The following is a 16,893-nucleotide window of genomic DNA, read 5'->3' on the forward strand; positions in this document are numbered from 1 at the left end:
TGGTGGGGGTAGTCTCACTCCACTGGGATGGCGGATGGGATTCTGGCTTCTGGGAGGACTGGTGGGAGCAAGCAGGGTCCCAGACTCAGGACCTGGGCTTGAGACAGGAGTCAGTCCCCGTAACGAGGCCAGGGTCAGAGTGGAGTGGCTGGGATGCCCCTGGGATCTGAGGCCCAGGAGGTTCAAGGATCCCAGCTATGTGGGCAGAGGAAGCCATCAGGACTCTTTCCTGGCACTTCATCCTGCAGGGCCCTAGGCTGGCTAAGAGCTGAGAGTCCTGCCCTAATTCTGCCATGGCCCCCTCGGTGACCTTGAGTGAGTCCTTTAATGTCTCTGGGTCTTGGGAAACTAGATTAGATCCTCTTTCAATGACAGTAACAGGTACAAATATTAATTCAATGCCTGCTATGTGTCAGGCACTGTGCTAGCTTCAGGGGTATTGCCTTCATGGATTTGACATTCTACTGGAAAGACAGAATAGAAAGAAAGTAAATATAAATTGTGACGGACAAGAAACCAAGCTGGAGGAAGCTGGGGGAGGGAGCGCAATGGTGAGGCTAATTCAGCTAAGCTGGTCATGGAAGGCCTCTCGGAGGAATTTTTGAGCTAAAGATCTGAAGGATGAGAGCAGCCACCCATTCAAAGCGTGGGGGAGAAAGCATCCCAGGAGGGAAAGGTGAGCATGATGGACTGCCAGCGGGAAAGAAGGACAGTGTGGTGGCAGTGCCATGACCAAGGGTAGAAGGAGTGAGGGTGTCAGCAGCAGGATGGGGGTGTGGGGAAGACTTTGGCTTTCATTCTGAGAGTGATGGGAAACCACCAAATGTTTACACAGGACAGTGGCATGATTCCATTTATATTTTTAAAAGGTCGCTTGGGCTGCTGTGAGGAGTCTTGGTTGTAGGGGGTCCGGGGGAGGCAGGGCCTTTGAGGTGGCTGCTGCAGGAGTCTAGAGCAGAGAATGGTGGTGGCACTGGGAGGGGTGGTGGTGATGGAGAAGGTGGACTTTCCGAGGTCTGTTTAGGAGCTAGGACTTGCTGTGGGGGATATTGAGACCTCAAGTTTGCCTCCCAGAATTTGGGATGGGAGAGTGGTGGGGACACTGGCCTGTAGCCTGGCCCACAGCAGGGGGCAGAAGGACACCTTTGGCCTAGGTGCTCAGGGGTCTTTCCCTGGCCTCAGTCCTCCCAGGGCCCCCAGACTTGACACTGGAGCCTGCAGAGCTGGTACGGATTCGAGGGGAATCTGCCCGGATTGTGTGCTCGGCCAGCAACGTTGATGTCAACTTTAATGTCTTCCTCCAACGTGGAGACACCAAGGTCAGTCCCAAGGGGGGACAGCAAGGTGAAGTCTGCCCATCCCCCTAGCACACCAGGTCCCACAGGTGGAGTCCCTGGCCCCACTCCGAACTGGCTCTCTGGGTTAACAACACAGCCCAGGCCCAGAGAGGGGAGTGGACTCACCCAAGATCTCCCTGCCAGTCATTAGCTGATGCAGAACCAGGACTCAGGCCCATGCTGCTGAATCTAACGGGCGTGGTGGGGGAGGCTGTACTCTCCTCCATTGACCCATGAGCTTTGCCCCAGACTGCAGATAAGAGCCAGATGTGAGCTCACTTCTGATTTAGCAAGGGGTTCCTAGGCCACCTTTAAAGCCCGGGGATATATGGACTATTTCAGGAAGATTTGGGGAGAGAGGGAGGGAGTATTCCCTCCCCTCCCACTGTGCCTGCAGTGTGCCAGGCACAGCCCTAAGCCTGCAAGCACATCTTGCAAGCATATCTCATTTACTCTTCACTATGACCTTAGGGCAGGGGGCCAGTATTAGTCCCATTTTACAGATGAAGAAACTGAGGTTCAAAACTCAGTTCCTTACCCAAGGGCGGGCTGATAGGAATCCTTAAAGGCTGAGGATCTGAACCCAGATCTTTCTAATGCCTAAACAACCTTGGTGAACCATCTCCGTTCCTTCCGGCTGCAGCTCACAATCCCTCAGCAATCCGACTTCTGTGATAACCGCTACCAAAAAGTCCTGACCCTCGACCTCGATCACGTAGGCTTCCAAGATGCCGGCAACTACTCCTGTGTGGCCACCAATGCCCGGGGCGCCCACTCCACCTCCATGGTCTTCCGGGTGGTAGGTGAGCATCAGGGTGGTGGGGAGTGGTAAGGACCCCAGGGGAGGGCGCGCAGGAGGGGTTTGAGAAGGAGGAAGCTGATGGCAGGGAAGGAGACGCTGTTACGAATACCTCCTCCATTTATCCTGGACCCGGCTGGAGAGCCATGTCTCTGGGAGCCTTCCCAGATCCTCTCCCAGGACCCCCTCTCTCTCCTTGGAGCTCCTACAATGCATTGCTGCATTTTGCTTTAGCACCATTTTTCCTGTTTGGGGATTGGTGTCCAGTAGCTCCCTACTGCACTTTGTGTGTTCACTCATTCACCCATTCCTTCATGCCTGGGGCCCTCATGTCACATGGACACATGAACAGACAGTGGTCACCCAGTGTGATGCTGGGGAAGCTAGGGGTGTCGTGGGAGCACCGAGGGTTCCCCCAATCCAGGCTCAGAGGAAGAGTGCTCTAAGCTGGGAGAGGAAGAATGAAGGTGGGTTAGCTGGGCAGAAGGGTGGGAGAGGAAAGGGAACAGCACTCTGGCAGAGGGAACAGCATATGCAAGGCCTGAAGGCAAAGAGCACAGAGTATTTGAGGCACTAAAGAACTTGATAATGGCAGGGATGTGGAATGGCGTGAAAAATGGTCCCAGGGGGAGAGGATTGGAAGCCAGATGGTAAAGGAACCTTAGAGTGAGTGAGTAGTTTGCATTTTATCCCACTGGATGGTCACTGAAGGTTTGAAAGAAAAGTGTGATGGGATCAGATTGCACAGAGGGGGCACTAAGTAGTGGTCAGAAGCACACACTCCTTGGCAGCGTTCCAACCTGGTTCTGCCAATGACTAGCAGGTTGCTTACCCTCTCCGTGCCTCAGTTTCCCTATCTTCAAAATGGGGATATTTACAATAACTGCCTTCATATATCCATGAAGTACTTAGAACAGGGTCTGGCACAGCTCTGCCAATGACTAGCAGGTTGCTTACCCTCTCCGTGCCTCAGTTTCCCTATCTTCAAAATGGGATATTTACAATAACTGCCTTCATATATCCATGAAGTACTTAGAACAGGGTCTGGCACAGAGTAAACACTACCTACGTGTGCGTTAGGAGATGTTATCTGAGAAGGCTCAGTTTGACGCTGTGTGAATCAGATGGGAGACTGGAGGCTGGAGAACAGGCTGGAGGTGGCCGGCGGAGGGTGCTGGACCACAGTGGGGCTTGTGCAAGAGTCTGTTATGTAGAACGATTTAGGAGGGATGACCAGCAAGAATTGCTGGCTGCTGAGATGAAGGAATGAAGAAGATAGAGGAGCTAAAGAGGACCCTCAGGTCTGTGGCCAGGGTGATTGGGTCGGGGGTGTGACAGTCACTGGACTGGGAATCCCAAAGCAAAGTGGGAGTTCCTCTGGGTGGCGGCAGGCTCTGAGTCATTTCTGTCCGGCCATGCCTCATGTGTTAAAGGTCACAGGAGAAAGAAGGAGGAGGGGAGGGGAGGCATGGAATCCACTGGTCTCAGAGCGCAGGAAGTACACTAGACTTGCAGTAGGACATGAGCTCTGCTGCAAGACCTTTCTGTGCTGGGAGCTTTGCAGGTAAAGGGAAGAGGAGCAAAAGCACAGAGAATTGTCCCCAGTCACGGCTTCTAATCCTGTCTGGTTTCTAGTGCTCACATACAATAGTCACTCAATAAATGTTTGTGTTCATTTACATTTTTGGCCAGAGACTCTTCTAGGTGCTGAGGATACAGCCACAAATGAATCAGATACAACACCCCCTGCACTCATGAAGCTTGTGTTCTAGCTGGGAGAAGACAAAATAAATGATAAAAAACCAAATAAGTTGTATAGCATTTGCAGTTTAAAATAGGGTGGTCATCAAAGAAGATCTCACTGGGAAGGTGACATTTGAGCGAAGATTCAAAGTTGGGGAAGGTGGAAGCCACACACACATTATGGAGAAGAGAGCTGCAGGCAGGGCGAACAGCAACGCTCTTAAGGCAGAACTGTTCCTTGCTGCGTTCAAAGAACGAGTTGGCCAGCGTTGCTGGGGTGGAGAGAGCGAGAGGCAGAGCAGTGCAAGATGAGGACAGAGGCAAATGGGGAGGTGCCATAGGGCTTGCAGGCCAATGTAAGGACTTGGGCTTTTCCTCTCGACAGAGATGGGGAGTCATTGGAGGGTTTGAGCAGAAGAGTGACATGATCAGACTTGAATGGAACAAGATTTAACAGGGATTTCAGTGCTTTGTTGAGGACTCTCTGTATGGAGACAAGGGTAGACACAGGGGGACAAATTAGGAGTTACAGCAGTGGTCCATGCTAGAGGTCATCACCACTAGTGGCTTGACTAGAGTGGTAATGGTGGAGATACTGGGAAGTGGTTGGAGTTTGGATGGATGGATGGATGAGTGGATGAGTGGCTAAGAGAGAAGAAGGAGGAGCAGGAGGAGCAGGAGGAGAAGGAGGAGGAGGAGGAGGAAGGTGGCAGTGATGACCAAATCTTTGCCCCTAAAAGTGCACAGACCAGTTGGAGATAAAAGAAAGTGAGCCACCCAAAAGGAGAAGCAGATGCATGAGGCAGTGTGGATGTGGTGCCTAATAAGTATGTAGTCTGGAAGGGCCACAGGAGTCAAGAGGAATGGAAGCTTGCTATGGCCTGGAGTAGTGAGTGGAGACTCCCTGACGGGGGTGAGTCCCGAAGGATGAGGAGGCTCTGAATAGAGGAGAAGAAGAGGATGGGGTTCCTGGTGGAGGAAATGGCTTTAGCAAAACCTCCAAGGTGGAGTGACTCTGGTGTGTTCAGGGACATTAGGAGACCCCAATAGGTGGAGCATCGAGCGTGTGTATAGAAAGAGGGGAGATGGCTGGATAAGTGTAGTGAGACCCGTTTTGACTGAGAGCCTTGAATGTCAAGAGGAGTCGTGGAAGCAATGGGGAGCCACAGGGGGCCTTTGAGCAGGCGTATGATGGGGAAAGAGTGAATTTTAGATTTCATAGAATTGAGTAAGGAGAGGAGCCCTCAGAGTTTCATCTAGTGCAGGGCTTTTTGCAGAGCCCTGGGTTTTTTAAGAAGGCATCTCAGGGACTTCCGTAGAGGTGTGGAGAGGCTGAGTGAGTGGGGTTCTCGCCACAGCTTCTTTGCCTGAGATTCAACTAGAGCAGCTTAATTTTAATTCGTGCAAGATCTTACTAGAAGAAACTAGTCAGGACTCTTTCAAGTTTAAGTAACAGAAACCAACTTAAACTGGCTTCACCAAAGTAAGGTTTTTTTGTCCTTATAGTTAAAAAGCCCATGGATATCAGCTTCAGGAACAGTTGGTCCAGGTGTTCAATGATGTGAGCAAGAATCTATTTTTCCCCAACTCTCAGCTCTACGTTTTTCTTTGGGGCTTAGCCATGAGGAAGGATTTCCCCTTGTGGGGCCCCTAGCAGCACCAGGGTTGGCAACCCCAGTGAAACGAGGACTTCTCTTTTCTCAGAGTTTCAACAAGAATCATGTAATTGAGTATATGAACTCATGGGCTCATGTGCCTAATCTAAACCATCACTGATCCAGAGGGGACAGATTATCCTTATTGACTAGCATGGTGTTACACGTGGAAACCACATTGACTGAACTGTTACCAGAAGAAGGGAAACAGATGAGGGCATGTGAAAAAAAACAAGACTATTTTTTTTACTGCTGAAAATTTTTCAAAAAGTTAGAAAACTGCAGATGTGTTCAATTTCTTCATTATACAAATTAGGAATTAGAGGCACAAAAGGGGGCAGGAATTTGCCCTGGTTCTCCCAGAGAGTCTGTGAGGATAGAGGTTGAACCCTGGACTTCTGAGGTGGATGGTGAGAAGAGAGAGCCAGAGGGCAAGTTGGGGTGGGCTGGGGACTGTGTGCCTGGAATATAGGAGGTGCCAGGGACTGGGTCAATAGGTGGATGATCAAATGAACAAATAAACCAAGACATCTTCTCACTAATGCCAAATCTCCATGTGTTCTGCTTTCCAGAGAGTGCCTATTTGAACTTGACCTCTGAGCAGAACCTCCTCCAGGAGGTGACCGTGGGTGAGAAGCTCAACCTCAAAGTCAAGGTGGAGGCCTACCCAGGCCTGCAAGCTTTTAACTGGACCTACCTGGGGCCCTTCTCTGACCACCAGCCCATGCTTGATTTTGTCATCATCAAAGAAACATACAGGTACCACCTGTCAACTCTGGTCTGCATAGCCTCACAGCCAGGAATCAGGACACTTGGGCCAAGTCTCTATCTTCCTGCATGACTCTTCCCCTTTCTGGGTCTCATTTTCCCTGACTACATGGAACCCCAATGTCAGTCATCTGTGTTTGAGATTGGATCAAATTGTCTTACCCCTCTGTCCCACGTTCTTGGGAAATCCAGTGCCCTCCTGAAGAATTCTACCATTTCTTAGGGGTGTGCATTCTCGTGGTCCTTCAAGAACTCTCAGCCTCATTCATTCTCCTCTTTCATGGCCAATTCAAATGTAGAAAACAACCCCATCCCCATGATTTCCACTCATAGACACACTCCTAATGATGACTGCACAAGGTGCCTGCCACATACACAGGTCTGGGAGTAGAGGGAATTAACATCGCACAATCACAGCTACATCAAGGTTCTTTAAAGGCCTGTGGGTAACCGTCCTGAGAACTCCTCATTAGCCCAAAACTCATCTCATACATTGCAGTTTGACTCCATGCTCTCTCTTCTCTCATCTCTCTATTCCCAGAGTCCTGTGTAATCTACAGACACAACATTTTAGAAATTTCTTTTTCCTGTCTCCTTATGGACTATGTTCTCAGAGTCCTACTTTCCCATTCAAAGTGGCCTAACCAGGTAGTTTCTAAACAAGAAAGTTTCCTCCCTAAGAGGAATACTGATACCAGGTATTAAAATAATTGTTTCTTACCCTGTTCTACTAGAATGAGAGTGCGGTGTGATCAAGGACAGCAAATATGTGGTGTGCATGCCATGCTTCCCCCCCCTCCACACACTCATAACAGACATCCCTAATCCACTTTTCTATTTTTGGAAATAAATCCAAATTTGTTCATTTATTTATACATTCAAAAGGTGTTTTGATGGATATCTATTATGAGCTCGGCACTTTGCTAGAAGTTTTTTTTTTTAGTTTATTTTTTATTAGCATATTCATTATTACAAATCATACTTGTGCTCCCCTTCTCTCTACCCCCCTCCTCTTCACCCTCCCCCTTCCTCCCTAATAACTATAGATTTGTTCTCTCCCGCTTCCCCCCCCGCCACACACTCATAACAGACATCCCTAATCCACTTTTCTATTTTTGGAAATAAATCCAAATTTGTTCATTTATTTATACATTCAAAAGCTGTTTTGATGGATATCTATTATGAGCTCGGCACTTTGCTAGAAGTTTTTTTTTTAAGTTTATTTTTTATTAGCATATTCATTATTACAAATCATACTTGTGCTCCCCTTCCCTCTACCCCCCTCCTCTTCACCCTCCCCCTTCCTCCCTAATAACTATAGATTTGTTCTCTCCATCTGACAGATTAACTGTTCCTCTGTGGGTTTGTTGCCTAGATGATCTGTCCAGTACTGAGACAGGTGTGATCAAGTCCTCCCCTATTATCGTAAAGCTGATGCTTCTTCTATTACGCTGGAGTGTACTTTGTGGAGAAAGAGGACCTCCTTTTTTCTGGTCCCTGCTGATACCTCTCCTTATGTCAATGCAGTTGAGAGTCTGGTGTGCCATCTACATGGTGGCTGTGACTGCTGCTACAGAGACTAGCTGCTTTTGTGGCCTCCATGGCTATTACGGTGGCTATGGTGGGCTACCCATGCAGAAATGGTGTTTTTGGTGTGCTCTTTACCTGGTTACAGCTGGGTCTGGCTTCCCCTGACTCCGTGCCTCAGGACCCTAGTGGTGCCTCGGGACAGTGGCAGCAGCTTGCCTAGTTGCCACTAATCCACTTTTCTGCCATCTTCCCTGAAGAGCCTAGATAGAACCTCAGAGTCCTCAGCGCAGGCTCCAGGCACTATTTCCAGCATTGTTGGCTCATGAGAGTTGGTTACTGTTTGCCATCCCTGGGTTAGTTAATCCCTTAGACATCTTCCAACTCCCAAACTCTCTGGGTTCCCATTCTAGTTCCTGAGGCCCCAACCTCACTGACTTGCAATCTTGCTTGTTGGTGGGCAGAGCAGTAAGTTCTTCTCTTGTCTTCATCTTCCTCCTCTCAGTTCCCTTTTGGTCTTTTCTGACCAGGGTTTCTATCTTCTCCTCATCTCAAGCAGAAGTTCTGAATCTTCAATCTGTAGACCCCTGAGAGGGGGTCCATGGATAGGTTTCAGGGATCGACAAGCAACAGAGACATTGTAGGAAGGAACCATGAGATCCCCTGAAACACAGCAGTCTGGGGCCATTCAACACAGGGCAGAGAAGCCTGGGTACCAAACAGCCACTGAATTTTAGCTTGTGTGATGGATGTTTTTATAATGGCCCATGTGAGTCAACCAAAAAGTTAAATTCTTTTCAGTTGAAGGGGTAGATGTTAGTTATCTCAAAATTGTCATGTGATGCTCACTTCAGCAGCACATGCACTAAAATTGGAACAATACAGAGAACATTAGAATGGCCCCTGTGCAAGGATGACACACAAATTCGTGAAGTGTTCCATATTTTTAAAAAAAGAAAAAAAAAACCCTCACATGTATAAAGGAGTTCCGTATGCCCGAGGTCAGGCAGAATGAGACTGCTTTTTGAATACCATGGATTTTAGTCTCCTAGTGGTTGCAGACATTTTCCGAGCAAGAACTAGTAATTTGGTATTATTTATTTCTTAAACATTTATTCATTACTTAAATAATACATGTTAATGATGGACAAATTATAAAATAGAGATTAGAAAACAATATAATGAAAGATTACCTGGAAACAGCCAAGGATAACTTTTGTTGTTAGCATTTGCTTCCAGGCCTTTTCTGTAATAAAGGCCACCATTAAATTGAGTGCCTACATTGTCAGGTTCTGGGTCAAGCACCCTAAATACATATCCCTTTAATCCTCAAGCCAAGGCTACGAATAAATAACCATCAGTATCGCCCTTATAGTAAAGGAAGAAGAGGATCAGAGAGGTCAAGTACTCTTCTAAGGTCACACAGCCAGGAAATGGCCACACCTGGACTTGACCCCCGGTCTCTGTAGCAACACAGCTTAGAACCTGGGGCCCTACATCCTGCCTCCTGTCCTTCTCATAGTCCCTCTTGGCAGGGTTGTTGCTTTAGGGATTTTCAGCAGGGATTGCTGCTCTTGTGAAAGCTTAGTCCAGTGACAGTGGTGAAAGTAGGGAGCCTGTGATGTGCCTCCCAGTACCTTACAGACATCGCCTCCACTAAACCTCAGAAAAAAAAACAATTTCAGATAAGAAAACCAATTAAGGAAATAGGGTTGGCAGTTTTCTCCTGTCTCAGTGGCACCCCACTTGGGAACTTGGCACAGCCAAGGCCTTTGTGCCCTGGACAGTTGACCAAAAATAAAACTAACCCCATTAAGGTTGTCGTCTGAGCCTACTGTCCTTGCAGGGGCCATCCCATGCAGGAGCTCACCAAGACCATCTGCACTTCTTCTGCAGGTATACCTCTACCCTCTCCCTGCCTCGCCTGAAGCCCTCTGAGGCTGGCCACTACTCCTTCCTGGCCAGAAACACCAGAGGCTGGAGTGCTCTGACCTTTGAGCTCACCCTTCGATGTGAGTGACAGGGCAGGGGTTGGGGCAGGGTGCCCAGGGCTGCCCTGGGACATGGGCTTGATGGGGGTGGGGGTATACTAGGAGAGGTTGGGGGAGAGCAGGCTCAGTGCTGGGTGGTCAGGAGAGGGGACTCGGGGCCTCTGGGGACGATCCCTCCTTCCTCTGCTCCTCCTTTCCTCCTCAGACCCTCCAGAGGTAAGCGTCACGTGGACCCTCATCAATGGCTCTGTTGCCCTCTTATGTGATGCCACTGGGTACCCTCAGCCCAACGTGACATGGCTGCAGTGCAGGGGCCACACTGATAGGTAGGTGGGCTCTGCTTACCTCCCTCATCCAGCCTGAGGGACTGGGGCAGGGGCTGGGCACCCCATGAGTGCGAGGGGCATGCCGGTGTTGGGGACACCAAAACTCTGAGCCACATTCTGCTCTTTCCAGATGTGATGAGTCCCAAGTGCTGCAGGTCTGGGAGGACTCACACCTCGAGGTCCTAAGCCAGGAGCCCTTCCACAAGGTGACCGTCCAGAGCCTGCTGACCATTGGGACCTTACAGCAGAACACCACCTACGAGTGCAGGGCCTACAACAGCGCGGGGAACAGCTCCCACTCCATCAAGCCCACCTCTGTAGGTGAGCCTCACCCCTTCCCCGCCAGGCCAGGACAGGAAGGGGGCCTGGAAAATGCCCCCCCTTACCCCCTGACCTGGGAGCTAGGGCCAGAGGTTATATTTGGAGCAGATCCCAGCAGTATAGTCTTCCACCTCTCTGGTTCGACTCCAGGTGTCTCCTGACCAACAGGTGTCCTGAGGCAGTGAGGTGGGGAAGTCTAGAACCCTGCGGGACTGAAGCTGAGGGGGAAGAAGAGCAGAGGGGAAGCAGATATGAGGTCCAGCGAGAAAGCAGCCTGAAGCAAGCACACCTAATCTGGCCCCTCTGCTCTTATCTCTGCTCTTTAACTCATGCATTAGTTCACAAGTATGTATTTGGTATGCACACTGTGTACTGGGCACCTGCTTGGTGCAGGGGATCCATGCCTCTGTGGAGCTTAGAGTGTGGTGAGGGAGACAGGCAATGAGTAAGGAAACACAGTCCACCCCTAGCCCTGACAGCCTTCACCATCTCTCCCCAACTCCCCTCCTGCCCCGAGACACAGTGCTATCCATTCAGGGCCACTGTGCGAGAGGACTGGCCCTGTGCACTAGTGCAGGCTGCATCTACAGAGGGAGGGGTGCCTTTCTCTGCTTTGCACAAAGGCTCCATGTGGGTTCTCTGATTCTCTGAGGACCACAACACCCTCAGGCCTTCAACCACCAGGTTCAGCACCCACTGTGCACCAGACCCTGGCGAGGCTCTCTGGGCCCAGAGAGGATAGAGCAGGCCCCTGGCCTCAGCCTGGTTCAGAGGTGGTCACTCATGTACCCCAGCTGCTGGTCTTGCAGCAACTGCTACCAGGGCCCAGCTCCAGACAGCTGCCTGTGGCTGCTCTCGGCCTTGGTGGTTGTATGTTATAATAAAGCCAACATCTTATTGAATGCTTCCACTGTGCCAGGCATTGTGCTAAGCTCATTATAGGCATTACCTTAACTAACTCTCACAACCCCAAGAGATAAGTACTATTTCCTTCCCATTTAGGGGATGATAAACCTGAGGCTTTGGGAGAAGTCACAAGTTTGAGGTCACACACCTCCTCCGGGGCAGAGTTAGATTTGACCTCAGACCTAAGCTCCAGATCTGGGCAAGGGGATGGAAATTATTTCCTTTGAAACACATTGACAGAACTAGGGTTATAAAGCTGGGGAAAAGAAGACCCAGGGGCCATGAGCCTGGGTTTCAGACCCTTTGAAGGGCTGCATGGTTCCTAAGGGCACGTGTGGACACTGCAGGGGAAACACCAGGGGATGGGCAGATCTCAGTGTAGCCTCTAGAAGGCCTTTCTGACCGAGCGTCCCAGAGGTAGAGGTAGTAAGACCACTGTCACTGGGGGTGTGGATGCAAACAATGGCTGGGCACTAGGCCTGGGCACTCCTGCAGAGGAGTATCTTGCACTGGCAGGGGGTGGGATGGCATGACCTGAGGGGTTGCCCCACCCTCAGCCACAGGAGGCTGTGATTCTGGACAGGGGCTGGGCATGAGTAGTGACAGGGAGGCTGTCCTCCCTGTCTGTATCTGGGGGAGGCAACGCTTCATTCAGTCAACAAGCATTTATTGAGCTCCCACTGTGTTCCAGTCAGTGTGCTGGCCTGATCCAAGTGGGGGGAGGGGCTCAGAGGCCTCCTCTGCCTGCTCACTCCTCTGTCCTGCTCCTTCAAGGAAGCTACACTCAGCTCCCTGACGAGTCCCTGTTCACACCGGTGGTGGTTGCTTGCATGTCCGTCATGGCCTTGCTGCTGCTGCTTCTCCTGTTGCTTTTGTACAAGTACAAGCAGGTGAGTCAGAGATTCAGAGCCGGATTAGGAGCCTGAGCGGGGCAGAAGGTGCCTGAGTGAGGCAGATTCAGGGATGGTGTCACCAGGCTGCATGCTCCACCCTTCGGTTCCTACTCACTCATTCCATCTGTCAGTCATTCAGCTAACAGCTCTTTAGTGGGTGCTTACTGTCTGTCAACATGAGCAAGGTACTGGGTGGCCTCTGGGGCTCTGCCCTAGTAGGGTTTACTCTCTAGCGTAAGAGGTGATTGCTAATCAAATAGCCATGAAAGCAAGGGTGCTGATGACTGCACAAGAGATGCTCTGGAGAAGAACGGGATTCTGGGAGAGCATAAACACGGGATCCTGTCCTGGCCTGAGGGCTCCAAGGCACCCACCATGCAGCAGATGAGATAGGCACACACAGAGGACATCCCTGGGGCCAGGCTGTGTCTCACACTCAGCTTGCCTGTGGTCTAGAGAAGAGAGACCTGTGATCATCATCATCCTCTTCACTAATATTAGTATAAATCAGAGCTGCCATTTATTGCACGTCGCACATTTAGTGTGCTGCCTGTCACTTTGAGTGCTTAAGTGGTAGTGGTTTTAGGGGTGTTTTTATGAAGCGTGTTACCTATGTCATCTCATTGAATGTCCTCAGCAGCCCTGGTATGCAGAGAGTATTACTAACCCCATGTTACAGAGCTGGGAGCTGAGGTTCTGAGAGGTGGAGACAGGTGCCCTGGTCTACAGCTGGTCAAGGGCACAGTCTGTTTTTTAACCTTGAGGGAACTCACTCCAAAGCTATGTTTTCATTTTTATTATTTTTTAAAATTGTTATAAATATTTTATTTTTGTTGGTGCTGGCTAGTACGGGGATCTGAACCCAAGACCTTGGTGTTATAAGGCTGTGCTCCAACCAACTGAGCTAATTGGCCAGCCTGATGTTTTTAGTTATTAAGTGAAACATCAAATCATCTTATTTTACTCTCACAACGACCTGGAGGAAGGGAGTCTAATAGTGGGCATTTTACCTGTGAGGAAACTGAGGCTCAGCAAGGTTAAAGAACCTGTCCAAAAAAGAAAAAGAAAAATTTTTTAAAAAATGGACCCACTCAACAGGCTGAGGGGCGAGGTTGATACTGGATCCCAGGTACCTCACACACCTGAGCATAGGGCGCCCACTACCTGGCATAGCTGCCTCCCAGGACAAAAGACCATGTCCACTGTGATCAGATGCTGAGAGGGTCAGGCCAGAGGACTGTGGGAGTTCAGATGTGGAGGAAGGGAGACTGCTTGGAGGAGGTGCCTTGGCATTGGTGGGACGGGCCTTGGAGGATGGGGCATGCAGCAGGGGAGACAAGACTCAGGGAAAGGGTATCGTGGGGGGGAGGGCGGTGCTGGGAGGGCAGTGTGTGCAAAGTGCAGATGAGGGGAAGACAAGGTGAGTTCCCGAAATGTTGGTGCCTGGAAGAGGAGGCAGAGGAGGGTAGGGCTGGCGGTTGGACTCCATCCTGTAGGGAGTGATGTGATTAAGGGGTGAATAACCCACCTTGTGCCCCCTTTGCTGCCTTTTCTTCCCCACACCTACCTTAGGGGTTTTGTAAGAAGAGGACTCGGAGTCGGCAGGGGAGTGGGATGTGGGGTGGGATAGGGGCGCCGGGGAATCTCTTTGCTCATGCCAGCACCCAGCATGAGAGAGAAGGCAGCTCCGAGTGCCGACCCCAAGAAAACAGGCCCCAAGTCAAGACCCCAGGAACCTAGGCTCAGCTCTGACGCTGTTTTGCCATGTGACCTTGGTTACTCACTATCCTCTTTGGGCCTCAGTTTTCCCTCATGTACAACAGGACTGGCTGACCTTTAGCAACCCTTCCTCCTCTGACATTCCACGAGCCTATTGATATTTTAGTGTAAGAGCCAGGGGCTGAGAGTTCAATGAATCTGGGTCCAAATCCTGTCTCTGCCAGTCTCTGGCTTTGGATGATGGGAAAGTTGATGTCTCTAAGCCTCTCTTTCCCCATCCATAAGATGGAGTTAACAGTGGTGGCCACCCCAAGTTGCCATGAGGCTTCTGTGGCATAGTGCATGTGGAGGACGGAGCAGGGCGCTGGTGCAGACAGTGCTCAGTGACGGACACTGCACACCCTCGTCCCAGGAGGAAGTGGACTGGGGAACTAAAGTTAGCTCCTGCGTCTTGGGATTGGAGGGGTGTCTGAGGTTGGGCATCTCCTTGACTACATATCTGAAGTGGTTGTCACCCACCTCCAGGGACAGGGCCTTACTCACTCTCATGGCCACACGTTCCTTCTCTGAGCAACTCTGACTTTTGCAAAGTTCTTCCTTATATGGACCTGACAACTGTCTCCCAGGGCCCCACAGAGCTGCTCCTCAGCCAGGATAGCCCTGAGAGATTCCAGAGAAGGGCCCAGTTTCTCCTGCAATCCTTTCTGCCTCGGGCTGACCAGCACCCCCATGGCTGTGGTTTAGAGACACCTTATCTTTTCTCCATGGAACCATTTTTGGAAGATGTACTTTCAGTCACCTCCTCATTTCCCATCCAAGAAATTCAGCTGCCCCCTTATCCCACCCAAAGCCAAGAGAAGATGACTTGAATCCTCAGGCTACCCTCTTCCCCAACACCCATTCACGCACCCTTTATCTCCCCCAAGTTGAGGTGTCCAGCCATGGGACAAGACTCCGAGGATCGAGCTGGTCATTCTCCTGCCTCAGAACCTGCCATCCAGTCCTCTTTGCCTTACCCCATGAGGTTCTGAGTGAGCGAGTCTCCTTTACTGGGGACTTCGCCTGTCCTGTCCTCACTGCCCAGACCTGAGGAAAGGGGCAGCCCTGTCTGTAGGGAGGGTTGTTTTTGCCTCAGGGCTGAGTCACACCCCCTTTCTGTCCCCCAGAGAGACCACAGGGGGCCAAAGGGGAAGAGAAAAAGGCAGGCGTCAGCGGGCTGTGAGGAGGAGGCGGTGGAGGGCAGGCTGGGGAGGCTGCTGAAAGACCAGGATTTGGGAGCTGCCATGAGCTCTGAGGATGGACAGGAGGGTCCCCCAAAGTTTCCAGTGGGAATTGCTCAGGTTTCCACCCTCTCGAGATGGGAAACATCCGTCTGCTGAGAACCAGCAGGCCTGGATGGGGAGGGCGGCCAGGGCTGTGAGGTCTCTATTACCATTTGGATCTCCCACAGGCAAGTCAGGGTGAGCAGGGGGCTTAGCCTTGATGCAAGGGATAAATGAGATGACGCCATTGAGTGTCCACCCTGTGCCCTGCTCCCAGGACATGCTCAATAAGTACTTGCTGCCATCATTACAATTGCCAGTACTGTTACTAGGATATCTGACCTCGCAGGAATGCTTCTCCCTCTGGGTAGAGAGGGGAGAGACTCCCTCTGGGTAGAAGCCCTGGGGCCATGCATGGCCCTGTTCCAGGAATGGCACAGGTACCCTGGGAAGTGCATGAGCAGAGCTGATATTCCTGAGGCAGGCAGGAGATAGCTCAGTCCTCCTCCATGGTCAGAGATTCCAGCCAAATAACCTCTTCCTACTTTGATCCCCCTCCCTTTCAACAACATCCCCTGCCCTGTTGGGGGTGGGGAGGGGGCTGACTCAGCCCAGCTGCAGAAGGAAAGTGGAAGGAGAAGTGGTGAGGAGAAAAATAGCCCTGGCCACAGAGGTTTCTGGAGATGGAAGTGGCCAGGAGAACTCAAAGAATCCCCTCCTTGCTGTTGCTGCCTTTTGGGTTGGGAAGGCACCCACATGCAGGATTCGAATCCTCGGAGACTCAGGAAGTTCCTTCCTACGTCCCAGTTCAGACTCTCCTCCCACACCATAACAAGGATGTTCTTAAGAGCATCTGTAGTCTGCCCTCCTGAATCCGAGCCCGAAAGATCTTCCTTATGTCTAACTGCAGTCTTTTCTGCCCAGCTGCCATCTGGAAGTCCTTCCCTATGGCTGTCTGGAATCTTTTCTCTTGACCTGGCAAGACTTGTGGCCATAGGCCACCCTCCTCTCCAACACCTGTTCACATTACCCTTTAGCTCCCCTAGCTGGGGTGCCCAGGGAAGAAGCCCAGCTGCTAATCATAGCTGAGCTGGTCCCCATCCCCAAGGCCTGACCGGAAAGAGTTGGACTGCTGACCCAAGGCCTCAGTGTCCTCCACCGCCCCAGCCCAGCTTCCACTTTGCCCCTAAACTTGGTCTTCCATCAGCAATTCTCATGGATAACTCTTGGCATGATGTCCCCTGTGCAGCTGCCCTCTGGGCAGGAAAAAAGGATGCAGCTGCTCCTTTTCCCCAGATTCCAGTTCTGCCCTGGTTGGCTGGATGGGATAGCATGGAAAGCCTGACAAGGAAGTCAGGTCTTTTCAAAGGTCCTGGCTGTCCATAAGCTCTCTACCTAATGGGGAGGATCAGTCTCTCTCTGTCTCACAATATAAAGTCGGCTATTCACCTGCCTCAAACTCACAGGGCTTCTCACTGTAGTTAGAAAGAATCCTCAAGATAGCACTGCCTCTGGAACCTCCCCCTCACCTCCCTCAAATGCTCCAGCACTCTTGGGTACTGTGCCTGGAAAATTCTTCTTCTGATGGTCACATGGCTAGATCCTCAAGGACCTTCCCTGACTTATCTCACATGACACCCATCACT

General features: G+C 50.9%; 1 protein-coding gene across 1 annotated transcript in view; it reads left to right on the top strand.

The window, feature by feature from the left end:
• Positions 1–16,893, top strand: part of CSF1R (colony stimulating factor 1 receptor) — a 34,025-nt gene that overhangs the window by 7,480 nt on the left and 9,652 nt on the right. Inside the window, exons 4-10 of the mRNA XM_008565904.1 lie at positions 1,183–1,319; positions 1,981–2,140; positions 6,107–6,293; positions 9,726–9,841; positions 10,026–10,146; positions 10,277–10,467; positions 12,148–12,263. Coding sequence (XP_008564126.1) covers positions 1,183–1,319; positions 1,981–2,140; positions 6,107–6,293; positions 9,726–9,841; positions 10,026–10,146; positions 10,277–10,467; positions 12,148–12,263 — 1,028 coding nt within the window. The remainder of the gene's footprint in view (positions 1–1,182; positions 1,320–1,980; positions 2,141–6,106; positions 6,294–9,725; positions 9,842–10,025; positions 10,147–10,276; positions 10,468–12,147; positions 12,264–16,893) is intronic.

This window comes from Galeopterus variegatus, unplaced genomic scaffold (genome assembly GCF_000696425.1).
Source record: "Galeopterus variegatus unplaced genomic scaffold, G_variegatus-3.0.2 Scaffold212, whole genome shotgun sequence".
Taxonomy (NCBI): Eukaryota; Metazoa; Chordata; class Mammalia; order Dermoptera; family Cynocephalidae; genus Galeopterus; species Galeopterus variegatus.